General features: G+C 38.0%; 1 protein-coding gene and 1 long non-coding RNA gene across 10 annotated transcripts in view; one reads left to right on the forward strand and one right to left on the reverse strand.

Annotated features, from left to right (window-relative positions):
- The window catches only part of LOC133835008 (paxillin), a 27,323-nt gene extending 10,963 nt beyond the window's left edge, over window positions 1-16,360 (forward strand). For 4 of the 8 annotated variants that reach the window (XM_062264848.1, XM_062264842.1, XM_062264846.1 and 1 more), the window contains 7 exons: window positions 5,260-5,426; window positions 5,485-5,707; window positions 5,774-5,915; window positions 5,984-6,075; window positions 6,144-6,283; window positions 11,740-12,456; window positions 15,799-16,360. In XM_062264848.1, the coding sequence (XP_062120832.1) occupies window positions 5,260-5,426; window positions 5,485-5,707; window positions 5,774-5,915; window positions 5,984-6,075; window positions 6,144-6,283; window positions 11,740-12,456; window positions 15,799-16,065 (1,748 nt within the window). In that variant the 3' untranslated portion in view covers window positions 16,066-16,360. Of the gene's footprint in view, window positions 1-2,586; window positions 2,720-5,139; window positions 5,186-5,259; window positions 5,427-5,484; window positions 5,708-5,773; window positions 5,916-5,983; window positions 6,076-6,143; window positions 6,284-11,739; window positions 12,457-12,541; window positions 13,384-15,798 lie in introns of those variants that run through there. The other 4 variants (XM_062264844.1, XM_062264845.1, XM_062264847.1 and 1 more) reach the window with 4 other exon arrangements.
- Window positions 7,313-8,219, reverse strand: LOC133835049 (uncharacterized). Of its 2 annotated transcripts, XR_009893508.1 has the most exons (4): window positions 8,067-8,219; window positions 7,893-8,005; window positions 7,700-7,808; window positions 7,313-7,622 (listed from the first exon to the last, which is right to left on the reverse strand). It is a non-coding gene; the product is annotated as an uncharacterized LOC133835049 (long non-coding RNA). The 2 variants fall into 2 exon arrangements; XR_009893507.1 differs by having other exon boundaries at window positions 7,317-7,622; window positions 7,700-8,005; window positions 8,067-8,218.
- Window positions 16,361-16,842: the final 482 nt, after the last annotated feature.

Below are 16,842 nucleotides of genomic sequence, written 5' to 3' on the forward strand. Positions count from 1 at the left end.
TGTTGCTTGACCTGCTCTACACGTCGTGCGCTCACCCACGCTCTTTTGTCATTCGCTCTCTTGCATCCCTCGCTCTCTCTCAGAGCACGCATTGTGCAAATCGTTTCAACAGCTGTCATGTGGTCGACTATGACTTTTAACTATTGTAACTGCAGACTGCAGCTGTCCCGTCCACTCATTCCCTCCAACGGTTGGTGGAGTGACCCTGTCTTTATATCTTCTCTCCCTCTGTCTTTCTCTCTCCTTACATATCCGCTATACTCGCTGACTTTTTGATGAACTGCATCTTTGTAAACTTCAATGCTGTTCACTCAATTGATGCTCTCTGGTTGGTTTTATGGTGGCTTTTAATTGATTTTAATTACGTTTTGATGAACGCATCTTGACGAAGATTGTAACGAATCGGTTAAGTTGTCATCTCAGCTGCTGCATTTTGTCGCTGCTACTTAATGGCTTTTTAATGAATCACTCATGTTTAATTCGGCACTACACTTAAAGAAAATTAAAACAATTTATCAAAGAATTTCGCAAACTATTTTTGAAATTTGAAATTAACTCAAATGACACCCCAGAGAGAAAAAATGACATAAATTTATGGGTGTCTTTCAAGTATACGCTCCAAATATTTATTATAGCGACAAATCGACTTTCTTTTATTGCTCCCTCGATTAAAAGTTTCTTTTTAATCCCTCTGTAAGCAGTTCTAGTTTACAGATAGAACTAAATCACTCCAGCCACAACAACAACATAGATGAATAAATTTCAAATCGTGTCACTTTCCGTATCATTTCCTCTCTACACAGTTCGCATCATAATTCTTTCCCTAGTCTTGACGTTGACCCACTGAAGCGAGACGGTCTGATAACCCTGTCAGTTCTATATTTAGATGCTCTCCCCTATACCATGTAGCGAATTACCATATGGTACAACAGAACTTACATATAAATGATGTATGTATATTGTATATTGTATATACTAGAGAGAGTCAACCACATGTTTGTAGGCCGTGTTTTTATAATTTATTTGCCTTTGAATCGATTCCTTAAGGTGTATTTATTTGCAAAGCAAATGTGCCATTTGCCTGATTTTTCCATAACCGAAGAAGTCTTTTAAATATAGATCATGGTTGAGTACCGATCTATCCGTCGCGTCTCCTCAGTTTCGCCTATTGTTGGCTTTATTATTTTTATATTCACAACAAAATTGCTGCCAAAAAAGTGCGTCACACCTTCAGCTTGCCGCCCCAGCATCTCATTCACTTGTTCACTCATTTTGCCTTTATATAACTCAAGACTTGCACTCAATTTGAGTGAGTTTTTCGAACCGCCTTTCGCCATTTTGGCATTGGCCCAGTTGCAGGTGTTTATGGGGTATAGCTTTTGAACCTATCCGACAAACGATGCCAATAAAAGAAAACAAGAATAAGTTAAGCTAGAATGTCGAACTCAATGATACCCTGTAGAGTGTTCGCAAGTGGTTTTAGATTTACTTTGCAAATAATGTTTATGTTTAGCTTTTGTACCTTTATGAAAATCGATGCCAACCAAACAAAAACAAGAATATGTTAAGCTAGAATGCTAAAATTGAATAATACCCTGTAATGAGATTGCAAGTGGTTCTAGATATATTAAAAATATGGTTTACATTTCAAAATAACCTATAAATGAGTGTAATACTCAAATATAGAGAATCTTAGCTTGATCAAAGTATTACTTTAAAAATATTAAATTTGTAAATAGCTCAAGACTTTCTTCTTTATTCAATCTTACATACTTCATGTGTTTATTTTGTTAATACAGGGTGTACTAATAGAATAACTTGACGATTTCTATGATTTATTTTTGGATTCTTCTTAAGTGATGCCTTAATCGCTGGCTGTCATGTTTTGTGTTGGACAGTGTTTTGTTTAGTGGTTGTGTGTCTTGGGTCAAATGATCGAGTGACAGTTCCTAGAGCTATCAGAATGCAGCCACAAAGCACTCATCAAACTCAGCAATCACATGCCATGTTTTCAAGCCATTTGCTGCCCTGCCTTTTGTTTGTTTGTGTTGCTTTTAGCCAAACTATAGGAAAAACAAAATGCAAACAGCATTAATTTGAGCAAATATATATTCAACAAGACACACACACACACACACATATGTATGTATGTATATCATTAGATTCATTCATTAATACTTGTGCATTTCATCATAGACGCGATATTTCTTGCCCTGGTGCGAGATCTTTTTAGCTCGTTCGACTAGTTCGTCCCACGAAAAACATATCAAAAATGTTGTGTGTAGACCTCGTCTACCGTGTATTGCCGCTTCCCCAACTTCTTGCCCCTCAACATTGCTGTTTATGGACACTTTTGGTGGCAGTGTGGGAGTCTCACTACATGGCTTTTGCTTTCTGATTGACTTTTCTTGCAGTGTTTGGCTTTGCTAGTTGCTCAAATTCGGTCAGTTGGCAACAAAGTTTATAATCGTTTTTCGTCTATTTCATTTTCGGTGTTATTTTTGGTTTTGTTGTTGCTGTTGCTGTAATTAAGTCAAGTTAACGTGCCATTTCTAATAAAGGAACTAACGAAATCGTTTATACTTCGTTCAGAGTCTTCATCGATTTTGGCCATATTTTTCAACCGGCTAAAAAATGCCTTCGAAACTGATATCATCATCGTTCCATAGCACGCCCCTCAACGATTGCTTCAAAGTGGGCGCGTTTGAGAGACGTTTAGGTAAGTCCAAGTTGACGAGCGTGACGAGCGTTGGCTGTAACTGTGTTTGAGGCCACTGGCTAAAGGCCACTGACTTCAAGTGCTTCCAATGCCAAGGTCAAGTGCATATGCAGTTAGTTTGGGTGGCCGCTTCTTTTCACAGTAAAGGCTGTAACTTTACATGGTCCAAATTTGTAATGCCTTTAATGCCTTAAAAGCTCTGTAATATAAGAATAAAATTAAAACAAAAAGCGAAATTTGTATAAAACATGTTAATGAATTTATTTATTTTTAAAGTCATTTTATAGAGAGGGAATAAAAAAGGGTAGAGTAGCTGAACATTTTAACTTAACAAGTGAGAATGCTGCAATTGAGTGTGCTCGAGTATGAGATACCCGGTACCAAATGTGGAGATAAATATGTTGATATATTAAACAAGTAAGAAAGTTACAGTCGAGTGTGCTCGACTGTGAGATACCCGCTACCCATTTTTAATAAGGGCAAAATATTGTGGTATTATTTTCAAAATATACCGAAAATACTAAAAAATACTAAAAATATACCAAATGGTATGTTTGGTATACCGATACAGCACATCATTCAAAATATACCATAGACGGCACAATGTACCAGATTGTCGGCCAAAGCAACTAAGAGCCCTAGTAAGTAGGCGTTTTTGCCCATACAAAAGTATTTCTTTAATAACTTCCACAATTTTTTTCTGATCGCAACCAAATTTTTAGGGATCATAACTACTATAGTTATTACCGTATATACCAAAATTCGTAACCCTAGCTTTAAAATTACGCTTGTTATTCGATTTTTTTGATTTGCAGGGGCGGAAGTGGGCGTGGCAAAAATTTGAAACAAACTTGATCTGCGTGCAAACATAACAAAAGCTGTCGAAAAAAAATTATAGCTCTATCTCTTATAGTCTCTGAGATCTAGGTGTTCATACGGACAGACGGACAGACGGACAGACGGACAGACGGACGGACGGACAGACGGACAGACGGACATGGCTATATCGTCTCGGCTGTTGACGCTGATCAAGAATATATATACTTTATAGGGTCGGAGATGCCTCCTTCTACTTGTTACATACATTTCCTGCCGGCACAAAGTTATAATACCCTTCTACCCTATGGGTAGCGGGTATAAAAACTATATTTGGTATAATGTCTACCAAGGCAATAAAACCCCTCCAGCCCCTTCGATTTTGTTTTTCATTCGATCGCAACTAAAGTTTCAGAAATATTCAGTGTATTTTCGATTTGCGATAGCATAGCTGTATCATGTGTTCTATAATAACAAATATGCTGAAACCAAGAAAAGATACATTCATATCTGAACTCCAGGAGTTTATACAGATAACCACGCGGCGATATTGTCTTAGCTATTTTCAATGTCTTGAACACATGTAAATTTTATGCGTCCTTCTGTCTGTCCCATACACTTCTTTTTTGACACTAAATTCAACAAATAATAAAGCTATAGTCCAGTGTGCTCAACTATAAATTTTTAAATAAAACCATATTCTATATACAATTAATATAACGAAAATATACAAAATATAATGAAGGCTAAGTTTGGTATATGTATGTAGTATTACTTTCAAAATATACCATATGTTTGAGAACCTATGTTATATATTGATACCAAATGCAACTGAAGACTGTTTACATTAAGGCCTTATTTGCCATACAAAAGTGTTATTAAAATAACTTCAAAAATTTTAATCTGATAGCAATTACATTTTCAGGAATATTTATTATTATTTTTATTATTATTATTATAGTATGCACTAGAAACCGACTCTAGCTTCAATATTACGCTTGCTTTCGATTCGGATATATAAAATTAGATATATAAAGAAATTTTAAAGGCTTGGGTTTCGTATAATTTAATGAATTAAGCTGAAGGCCTTCGCTGTCATTGCTTTACCAATAGCGTTAGTATTAATTTTAATTATAGCTAACCTTTAAATAAATAAATAATTTAATGAAGTAATCGTACCTCAACTGTAAAACAAATAATACAGACATCAATACTTTGAAATGTAAATTGTACCATTAATGAAGTCAATTTGATCTAACAAATAATGTTTCCATATCTGTAATTAGATGTAGTATTTACTGACATCCGCGATGAAAGTATTAAAGCTTTAAAACAGAATTTCTTTTGCAGTTTTATTTAGAGCTTTCAATGGTATTCTATGTATTTACCTTTGTAAGTTCAGACACAAACCGTCAAGTTTTCCATAGCTAAGAATGTTGATAAGACAAAGGCGAAAGGCAAACAAACCGTTGACATACTCAACGAGAATTTGTGTTATCAGTAACTTTTATTCAAGATATATGTGAAAGAAACTAGTACAATTTTGAGGTTGGACGGCAGTTATCAGAACGCTATGCGTCAGAACTGTTTCTTTATTAATTGAGCTAAGTCTGTGGGCCATGGCTAACTATGGCGATTACGACAACTTGGGTATAAACTTTAAAGTTAAGTGCTATGAGTATTAGACTTTGACTAATCCATTCTTAATCCATCTTTATCGACAGATGCACTCCTTGCTGACTTGCAGAACAGCGTGCCGGGGCAGCCGCAACAATCTCAGCCGCAGTATGGAACAGTGCAACCCAAACAGCAGCAGCAGCAACAACAACAACAGTTTGTGGACAATACTCCAGGGTATGGCAGCCTGAGGGGAAAGGCACAGCCACAAGTGGTGAGTTGAGGACCTTTCTAAAAGATCTCCCCACTAATAAGTATTTCTCTTCTCACAGTACCAGGAGCATTACAGCGTAGAGACGCGCTCTCCTACGGCAGCGGATCTGAATGGACTTAGTCATCAGAGCAATGGTTATCAGAATCAAGGCACTGGCTCGCTGCCTCGCTCGGGTTATAATAATGGAATTGGCCAGAATAGCTCCGGATTGTCAGAGCTGGACTCGCTGTTGCAGGATCTGCAGAATGCACGCTATAACAATGGCAGTGCGGAACGCAAGGGTTAGTGTTGAACTATGCTGTAGATCGGGAGGAATAATGTACTCATAATGAATAACTTCATTTCAGAAGTCGATGTGCCAGTTAACTACAGCACACCGGTCTCCAAGTACAACACCTACAACAGCTACGCAACAGTGGAGGAGCGACCCACAGTCGATAGTCTTCTAAACGAGCTGGACAATGCGCACATCTATGCTGTCCCTAATGGGTAATTAACCGTTGTATACATTGTGTTTATTACAGTCAATTTAATGGAATTTTCTTTTTTATGTTCAGATCTGCTCACAAATCTCCGACGCCCGGTCGTCATGTGACTATTACCGTGCGCGAAACGAAAACCGAGAAGCTCTCAGGACCCGATGGACCAGGTACTGTCAAAAGTGAACTTTTGATTAATGGTTTATGTGCACTTAGCTAATCTTTCTCATATTTTTAGTTGGATCTGTCGAGGAGCACATAGTGCAACAAAAGGATTCGTACTCACCCAACTTTGCAGCTCCACCTCAACATCAGACCTACACTTCACAAGCCACCAAGGAATTAGATGATTTAATGGCTTCACTGTCGGACTTTAAGGTAAGATAATAATCCGTTAAATGTACAAGTATTTGCAGTGTTTTTCTACATTGTTCTAATAGTATATGCCAGCTCCCAAAAGTATGCAACATTTTAATCACACTAAAATAGTTCAGCATTTTCAACAAACATTTAAGTAGTCTAGATAGCAGATTTCGGGGGAGTTTGTTAATTGTAAATGACCGTTGTACAAAGTCAATTGTCGTCTTTTAAGTTTGTGGTTTGTTGTACTCAAGTAATAGATTACTAAATAATATAAATATACCGAATTTAAACCGAAAGATGAGTTGATATTAAAAAAGAATTGGCATATAATCGATTTCTATTTTTATATAAATTCGGTTGTCATTATTTTAAATAATGACTAATTTTTTCTAAATATAGTTTCTTCTATTATAAATCGAGTTGATCTTCGCAGTTATTTAAATTATCACACGCTGAACTGGACTAGACTGTTTGTTGGATCACTTAAATAATCAGAATGGTAGAATTTAGCATTTATTATACATCCGAACACCTTTTTTATACCCGCTACTCATAGGGTAGAAGGGTGCCGACAGGAAATGTAACAGGTAGAAGGAGGCATCTCCGACCCTATAAAGTATATATATTCTTGATCAGCATCAACAGCCGAGACGATCTAGCCATGTCCGTCTGTCCGTCCGTTTGTATGAAACACTGGATCTCAGAGATTATAAGAGATAGAGCTATAATTTTTCGACAGCATTTGTTATGTTTGCACGAAGTTCAAGATTGTTTCAAAGTTTTGCCACGCCTACTTACTTAGTTGGTTTGGCTGACAATCTTGTATATTGTGCCGTCTATGGTATATTTTGAATTGGCATATTACAAGAATATAGTGGTATTTCCGCAATATTTTGCTTTTATCGATATCTCACCGTTCATGTTAGCGTTTATTATGTTATTAATCTATGTTGCTTCTTAAACTGCCTTCTTTTACCGTTTATCAATTAAACTTTCTTCCGTTCATCTAAGACTGTGACTTTGTTTATTTTTTACGAATCAAATTAAAAAGTCTTTAAAAAATCAGGCACAATATTTTTTTGTTGCGTTTTGCAATTTTTTTTTTGCAAGTTTGTTTCGAGCCAACAAATGTTTTCACTTTTCACCTGTCGTCTGCTCAAATTGGATATCGTATCTATGTAGATATACATATATGATGATGTATGCGAGTATCTAGGGTTAGCCAAGTATATTGCCAAAAACAAAGTGCATGATATTTTTGGCACAAGCAGGACGGAACTGAAAACGTTTGTTGTGTTTTGAAATTTCCTTTATGTACGAGTTCATTTTTGGTTGACTCTTTTGGTAATAAAAACTATAAAATAAACAAATTTATCTTGTCAAATAACGTGACGCAAGTTGTTCAAGCGAATCTTAAGACTTCCCCTCTACCTGTGGTTTTTATTTCCCCTGGCCCTCTTAAGTAGCCTGATGAAATGTCAAGAGAAACCATCGTAGAGTTTTTGACTTTGACTTATGTCGAGGAATATTGAAGGTGGAACTTTTAATAGGTGCATAAATTTGTATAGTTTATGATCACGATTAGGAACCATAGAATACGAGTTTAAATTATTGTCATATTTACGCGATTTATTGCACACGGCGCTATAAAACGAGCTGTCTGTCCATATGTCTGCCTATAAATAATACTCGATTTCAACTCATCGCCGAGCGCCTCGAGTCTTCATTGATTCTATTCTATGTAGGTCCATAAAACAATCAATCTCTTGGCCATAAAATAAACAAAATACTTATTTACCATATTTGCATAGGAGGACGCAACTGTTTCCGCTTCTCGATAAAGATCTCATTCTGGGATTATAATAAGTATTTCAGTTCTCAGTTCACAGCTCGCATCTCTCGTGATCTGACAGTTGTTTTTAGAACTTTCTGACATTGTACACAACGGATGGATGATGATGATATATCTTAACAGATGTGCTCTGCATTTTTGTTGTCGCAAGCACGCGCTCCGTTCCATATACTAATATTCAAATAAGCCAGCTGCCCAGTTATTCTGTTTGCATCTTTTCCTCTCCTCTCTTTTTGGGTCAAGGCTGAACATTCATTGAATCGACTCCCTTCGATTGCTTCCACAACTAGTTTATGAAGTGGTGTCCTTGAAAGCAGTTCATGTCTCTGTCTCTGCACAGCAATTAACTTGAGTGCATAATAAAACATAATGAATCCGCCAGCTGAACAGTTTGTAGTTTGGCAGGAGAACTGTTTACTTTTCCCGCAAAGTCGTTTATATTTCCGACTTTCATTAAATTTTAGACTAATTACCTACTTGTTTCGCCTTCTTTATTTATTTACCTTTCATTAGCAGTTTTGCTCATCAAAGTGTTTCCAATAATTTTTAAATTGCATTCTTTAACATTAAAGAGAACTCGATAGATTTAGAAGATAATTGCAATTGCAGAGTTCGTTTATATATCGAAATGTAGCTTTTAATATAACTCACATACTTATTTTAAACTTAAGTTATCTGAAAGAAATTCCTTCTCGCATTTTCAGTAATTTTCAGTAATTTTCGATTTTAAAATGTTTAAAAATGTAATATTTAATATTTTTCAAAATACTTGATTCATCAGCTGAAGATCGCTCTACAAATTTAGAATTTTCTAATATTACAAATATTGATTGGGTTGTTTTTGATATACTCGATAATTTTCATTGTCATAAGAATAAACAACCGCAATAACAATAATTGTATTAAAGAAAAAGCAAAAGCTGAGGATATTCTTTCGAATTGGCAATCCCCAGAAGAGGAATGCAATTAATTAGCCACATTCAGGAGATGTCACTTTGATTACTGCAACTAATTAATTAATAATTAATTACTAAGTGCAGAATATATTTCTTGGCAATTGTCGATGGTCAGTCGAGTCAAAGGCGTGGTCTCGAAGGAGGATGAAAAGGGGGAGACATTTTAAATTGCATTTCAATGTCATTGACGAAAGAATATATAGAAAGAGTGTGTTTGTGGGTGTATAAGTGTGTGTGTGTGTGTGTGTGAGTGTGTGCGGGGCCATGTTTGTTAATTATTTAATATCATTTTCAATTTTTGCCGTCGGTTCGAGACGCGGCGTGTCCGTGACTTTTGTTGATATGCCGCAAAGAGATGATAAATATGAAAATGAAATTGGCTAGCCATCTATGAATGTTTCAGTGTGCGTGCGTCTGTGTGTGTGTCTGTGTGTGTATCTATTCAGCTAACTGTGTATTCGTGTGTGTACGCAAAAAATAAAATACACGAAAAATATATAAACAATATTGCACACGGCACCTAAACAGCGAATGGTCGGTCGATTCTGTCCGTCCGTCTGTCCATCGGTCGGTTTGGTCTTTTGCTTTGGGGTTCTTTTGGGGCGCCCACACGACACGACGACACGCCCCCGCACAGCGGGCCTCTCGGGTCACCACTGTCAACACATTTCCACAACCAGGCAGCAGGCAGGCGACTGCTATAGTTTTTCTAGTCTCTGCTTCTTCGCTACTTCTATTCATTTTTCCATTCTTTTTTTTGTTCATTGCAAATCATTTGCATGTCTATTTTTGAACAAGTTTTTTAATATTTCTCTCTCATTTTTGTATATACAACATATATGTATATGTGTATGCCTATTTACATAGCTATCCATATGTATTTAGCGAATTGTCTATGTGTGAGTTTTCTATAATTTTATGCTCATTTTCATTGCCGCCCCCAATTGGCAATCTGCGGTCTGTCTACGGCAATAATTACAAATCGAGGCCCCCGACATCCTGCCCGCCATTCTGAAAAAAAACCAAAAAAAAACTCTTTCTTGCTCATTGATCGAAATTTCCTCTAGTCTTTTCCCTGCCACATACTCCTGATCCAGTCCCTCCCTCAACTTGAGCATTTTGGCTGCATCGCTATTGACCAGCAAAATTGGGGAACGTGTCTAATGCGCTTTTTATGGGGAAATCCTGTTTGCCACCCGGCTAGCTTTCAGTTTTATAGCGCCTCAACGAGATTCTGATCTTTTTCATGATCTTGCTTTTTTGGTAAACACACATGCGTGGTGCTACATGAATTATATCTGAAAATAGCAGCAAATTCCCGCCAACGCTAAAAGCTAATATAAATCGTCTTCAGGGGCGGAGTGCGGGTTGCTTGAACAATGGGCGCATTTGTTTTACGGCGGGTCCCTTGTAATATGGGAGTCAAGATAAATGTGTAAAGCTAGCTAGAAGCTATAATAATTCATTCTATTGATTCGTTGACTGAGTTAACATATTTCAATTTAATTAGAGAGTAGAGTAGTATAAAATAAACATTGATATAGACTCATTATTAACACCTGGAGAACCATGCTGCTATTTTACCCAATTATTTGATATGATTCACTTTGAATTTTATTAGTTGAATCATCCGGGAATAACCTATTGTGTAAATAATCAATTGTTTTGTAGGAAAAATGTTAAAGTATTTATTTGTCTTTGAATGGAATGAGGAATGTATTGGGAATTTGTTTTTATTTGTATGAATTTGGAATTTTCTTGAAAAACAATCCTGGGAAAGATATTTAGCTGAAGCTCATACTGATTTGCAAATCGCATGACAATCGTGTTTAACAGTTGTTGATCTGCTGCTTCTTAAAGAGTTGACAGAAATGTTATATTCTTAACAGCTGTAATGTTAAACTACATAAATTTGGTGCCCTCTGTTGATGGGTCCTTTTTTGACGCTTGAAACGTCACTGTTATGATAGCAGCGGATAAAAAGTGAAAGAAAGATAGAGAGAGAGAGAGCGAGAGAGAGAGAGAGAGACTGACATAAGTAAAGCACTCAATTAGGCGTCTCTAGGTATTGGTTTGGAGCAGCCTTATATTGTAGCTACGCATACAGAGGCAGAGGAAAACGGCAAATGAAAATGCAAAGTTTATGAAAGAAAATTGAATGTTGAAATGGAAACTCGCGCACGACACGCAGAAACACAAGCAAAATCAGAATCAGAAACAGAACAGCAGACAGACATTCAAAAAAACAACAACAACAAGAATTAAAAATTGTTTGCTGTTGTTGTTGTTGGTGTTGTTGGTGTTTTTCGTATTTTTTGGCAATGAACAAAAACTACGTCAACTAGAAATCGCTGCTCAGCGTATTTATGAGGAGAGCGTCGTGCGCAACGAAACACACAGCGGCAGCAGCAGCAACAACAACAACAATAACAGCAACAACAATTTGTTGAAAGAACATATTTAGTTGTTGTGGTTGTTGTTGCTTTCGGGTGGCGTCTCTGGGTGGAAAAGGCAAAAAGCAAAAGTTTTTGTGTTGGCGCGCGCATAAAATTGAATTCAGTCGAGCCGAGCACATCGAGCAGCGACGTAAGGAGGCTGATCACCCAGCACCGAGTACGAATACGAATACTAATTCGAGTCACTATAATTTTCTACATTGGCAGGTCAGCAGCAATAGTAACAGCAACAGCAACAGCAACGGATACGACGGAGCCCAGCAACAGTTGCAGCAACATCATCATCAGCAGCAGCAACAGCATCACCAACAGACGGTGACGGACTACGCGCAACCGAACAAGGGAACACAGCAGGCGCATCTCACGCAGACCATTGAGGAGACGACAATCGTCGAGGATAGTCGCGAGGATCAGTTGGATTCTATGCTTGGCAATCTACAGGCCAATATGAGTCGTCAAGGTGTCAACACAGTGCAGAAGGGCTGCTGCAATGCATGCGAGAAGCCAATTGTCGGCCAGGTGATCACTGCCCTGGGCAAGACCTGGCATCCGGAGCACTTCACGTGCAATCACTGCAGCCAGGAGCTGGGCACACGCAACTTCTTCGAGCGCGACGGATTCCCCTACTGCGAACCCGATTACCACAATCTGTTCAGTCCACGTTGCGCCTACTGCAATGGCGCCATTCTGGACAAGTGTGTGACTGCTCTGGACAAGACCTGGCACACCGAGCACTTCTTTTGCGCCCAGTGTGGCCAGCAGTTCGGCGAGGATGGGTTCCATGAGCGCGATGGCAAGCCGTACTGCCGCAACGATTACTTCGAGATGTTTGCCCCGAAATGCAATGGCTGCAACCGCGCCATCATGGAGAACTATATCTCCGCGTTGAACTCGCAGTGGCATCCCGATTGCTTTGTCTGCAGGGTGAGTTCTTATCACTTTTGTATTTGTCTTGACATTCCCTTTAAATTGATATTTAAATTTATAAACGAAATAAATGCGCATTTAGGATTGCAAGAAGGCTGTGCGTGGCAAGTCCTTCTATGCCATGGAGGGCAAGCCTGTGTGTCCGCAGTGTGTGGGCGTCGACGAGGAGGAGTAAACTCGCTAGCCCAAAACTCAATCCCAACACCAGCAACATCAGCAACAGCAGCAGCAGCAACAACTTGTTGAAGTTCCGCAGCAGCAGCAATAGCAACAGCAGCACGAAAATAGCCCCCCCGCCCAGATACTGAGGCAGACAGAGAAGATAGAAAAAGATTCGGATGATGTGTATTCTGTGTTGTTTATCGAGTGGCAGCTGCTGCGTGCCACTTTCACTCGCTCGCTGTCTCGCTCTTTTTTTGTCGTCTAGTCATCTAGTCATCTAGGGGCTATTTTCGTTACAAACGTTTTTCGCATTCGTTTCGTCGGGTCCTCAACACGTTGCCCACCAGTCCAGTAACCTCGAGGAGCAGCCACACACCACAACACACACACCACACCACAACACACACACCAAAGCACACACAGAGAGTCACTTACACATCGATTACTTTGGCTGCACCACTGCTGACCACCGAGTAATCGGTTGGGTCGGTGGTTGGCGCCCAGAATCGAGCTGTTCTTACTCTAATGATGGCCACGATGGCTTGTGTCTTACGCCCCTGTTGCCCCTGTGAAACTCAGACCCCGCCCCTGGCGTCCAAACGCCATTCTGCTGTTGCCCTGTTGAACTTTTCTATATGCAAAGTTAGATTTAAGTTTTTAGGTATTTTTTAAATTTAAACATTTATGAAGCAATATTGTAATTTGTTTTTTGTAAATAAAATTTAAATAATTACATATTAAAAAGAAAACACACAACAAAAATAGAAAACCAAAAAGAAAACACAACAAAAATCTAAACAAAAACAAACCAAGCAACAACCCGGCAAATGCTGCCAGGCGCCAAGGCCACGCCCACCTTGTCACGCTACGTGACAGTTCAAGATCAGTGTCAAGAGATCTGACCTTGACCTGTCTGCAGGTCGCGTCCCTTGGCCTTCAGTTGTTGCTGTTGTTGTTGCTGTCGTTGTAGCTAGAAACAAATTACAATATTGCTACATAGATTCGTGTAGGAGATTAGATATATCGCTCATTTCACGCCCCCACCTCGCAACCCCTGACCAGACTGATTGATGGAGCCAAGAAAGGGGGAGGGGAAGGGGGAGGGGATTGGGCAGGAGGGCAGCCTAACTAAGTAGAAACTATTTTGGTTGCTGACGTTTCGCGCAGCAATAAAACACAAACAAATTTAGCAAATTATTTTATATATCGTATATATATATATATGTATACAGATCTGTTTGTACTCACGAGTACTTGGCCATAACACATTGCATATATCCATCTCCCTCTCTATGTACATATATTATTAGATTCCTTGTTAATCGTGGGCAAATACTTTCATGAACTGAGTTCATTCGAGTAGAGCAAAAAATCCCTAGAATATTCAAATCATTTTTGCTGAAACCGATAATAAGGTTTAAGAAATCTTTTGCTTAAATAATCAAATCAGAATTCTATATTGCACTCAAGATTTTAGAGTACTCATATTTATATTAAATTTCTCTTCTTTCCTTCTTTCCTAAATAGTTTTCTGTGCAAGCCCAATTTTCATATTATCAGTTTTATTACAAATGTAATCTTAGGAATTTTCTCATTTATCTTTATACTTTGTCGTTGGAGGTTTCCCGATGAAAATGTCCATATCTAAAAATAATCGAGTGCATACTTAAATTGTGCATAATTATAGACTTTCAACAGATTTCAGAAAATTCATAATGAATTCCAATGAAAATTCTTGCATATATCGAATACGTTTACACATATCACCGTCAACTTTTGACGCCCAAATATTCGAATGATTTCTTGATTCTTGTTTATTGAATAATTGTTGGCCCACTTACAAAACAAATCAAAGAAAAAAAAAACAATGCACCTGTTGTTCTATACTCTCTCACAGAGAATTCTGTTTGTAGAGCGTGATATCTAATTGATCGAGAGATGATCGCGAATACCAAAGACTGTCGATGAAAGACTGAATTCTACTCTAGTTTGAGGATGATCAAAAAAGATGACATGATTTTATTTCTAGTATATTATAAGAAAATGATCTGTGTATATATGACTTCTGAGGGAGGCTCAATATTGAATTTGTTTCGATAGCTGTGTGAATGCTGCAAGGCAATATTTAATTGTTGCCCAGTTCCATATTTTATAATCTCTACAAGTAACATATATATCTTTCTTCCTTCTCTATATCGGCCGCATTTTGTTGCTGTATCTTGCGTCTCTTTCGTCCCTTGTCGCACCTTGGAGATTGGCCAAAAGCGTGCGCAAAATGTTATTGTTAAAGCGATTCTATTGTTGTTGTTGTTGTCGCTGCTGCTGTAGAAATGTTTTTCCAAAACACAAAAAACGTCGTCGGAAAATGTGCCAAAAAATGTATCAAATTGATTGTTGGCTTTTCCCTTGTATTTTTCAATTAGCCGAAAGCCAAAGGCAAGAGTTAAATGAATTATTCATGTGAGTGTGTCCCACTGTGCACAGTGGCTCGATCACGTTTGCCAATAGCCATCTCAATATTTCACTTGACACATTCGCATTTGACAATAATTGTAATTGGCTCTTTTCCTTTTGGCCAGGCGTAAAATTTCACACAAATTTCCGCACACACCATTTTACAGAATTTCAAATAATCTCGAATAATTTGAAATAATTTCAAAACTCAGATGGGAACGCGAGGATACGCTTTCTGCCTGCACACACGGTCATGCTATATGGCCGCTAATTTATGGTTGTAATTAGCATCAGTTGGCCCCTGATCATAGCGACAGAAACAAAAAAAAAAAAATAAAAACGGAAAATAAATTTTTAAAAACATTTGGGTTTTGACTTATAATAAATAGATCATCCAAAATCTTTTCCTCATTTTCAGTATATTCGAATAATTAGAATATGTCTGCGACGCAGTAGTAAATCAACCGAGAGCATTTTGTTTTGCAGTTTACAATGCATACAAAATTGAAAAAGACCTTACTTTGACGACAAACCATATGTTACTTCGAAACGGCTATAAAATAATTCCTCATTATATTGCTTTTTGTTCTTACAGCGCTATTTCGAAATAAGATCTATAGATATGAAATTCGGAATTATACTTTTTGGCTACTATATAATAAGTTTTAGAAAATAATTTAAATGAATTGTAAATCTAATTTGAAATATTCTCTCTTTTCTAAGGACTGTCGACAACCGTTCCAAGGAGGATCCTTCTTCGATCACGAGGGTCTGCCCTATTGCGAGACGCATTACCATGCCAAGCGTGGATCGCTTTGTGCCGGCTGCTCGAAGCCAATAACGGGACGTTGTATTACGGCGATGTTCAAGAAATTTCATCCGGAACATTTCGTTTGTGCTTTCTGCTTGAAGCAACTGAACAAGGGCACCTTCAAGGAGCAGAAGGACAAGCCTTATTGCCATGCCTGCTTCGACAAGATATTCGGTTGAATTGGCCCGTTTGGGACGGATTTATACTAGCCATGTGCTCCACACTATAGTTACGCTATAATGCTGTTTTGTACGAATTGCGTCTCTTTTTTTATCACTGCTTACAATAATTACAATATGTTTGTGCTTTGTATAACCGAGTCAAATTAGTAAGATAATTAACACAGACAACACACAGAATGTACGAATGATAATAATAATTATAATAATCAATTAGAAGACACTAATACCCCATCGATATGATGGTCAAAGCGATATTTCTGCCCTTTCAAAATAAAAACATTACAATGATAAATCCATCTTGGTCTTTATTATAAAAATTCTTTCTAATTAACTATAATCTTATCCAAAATTAATTTGAAATTCCTAAATAACAAATTATACAAACCTGATCTACAAAATGTGCTATTCTGTTAGTTAACAGTGCCGATTTTAGCGAAGACACAAACCTTGTAGCATCACAGCAGCTGCTACAGTTTGAGAGCCATTCATAATCTCGTTTGCTCTTTATCTGCGCACCACTTCTACTCGAGTGCCGCTCTCTCCTACTCTCACTCACACCTGGATTCTTGCATATGCGAATCTTATATTTAGCAAAGATGCCGGCCGGCAGGTCGATTGCCGACTCACTCGCACTTGACACATGACATTGAGTCTCTGCCTGCTTGCTCTCACGCCCGCTCATTAATATACAACACGTAATTGTGTTTAACTGGCTCCACTCTCCCACATTCCAGTAAGAAGAGTAAGCTCGCGAACGTGTGCATGTGTATGGGT

This window comes from Drosophila sulfurigaster, chromosome 2L (genome assembly GCF_023558435.1).
Source record: "Drosophila sulfurigaster albostrigata strain 15112-1811.04 chromosome 2L, ASM2355843v2, whole genome shotgun sequence".
NCBI lineage: Eukaryota > Metazoa > Arthropoda > Insecta > Diptera > Drosophilidae > Drosophila > Drosophila sulfurigaster.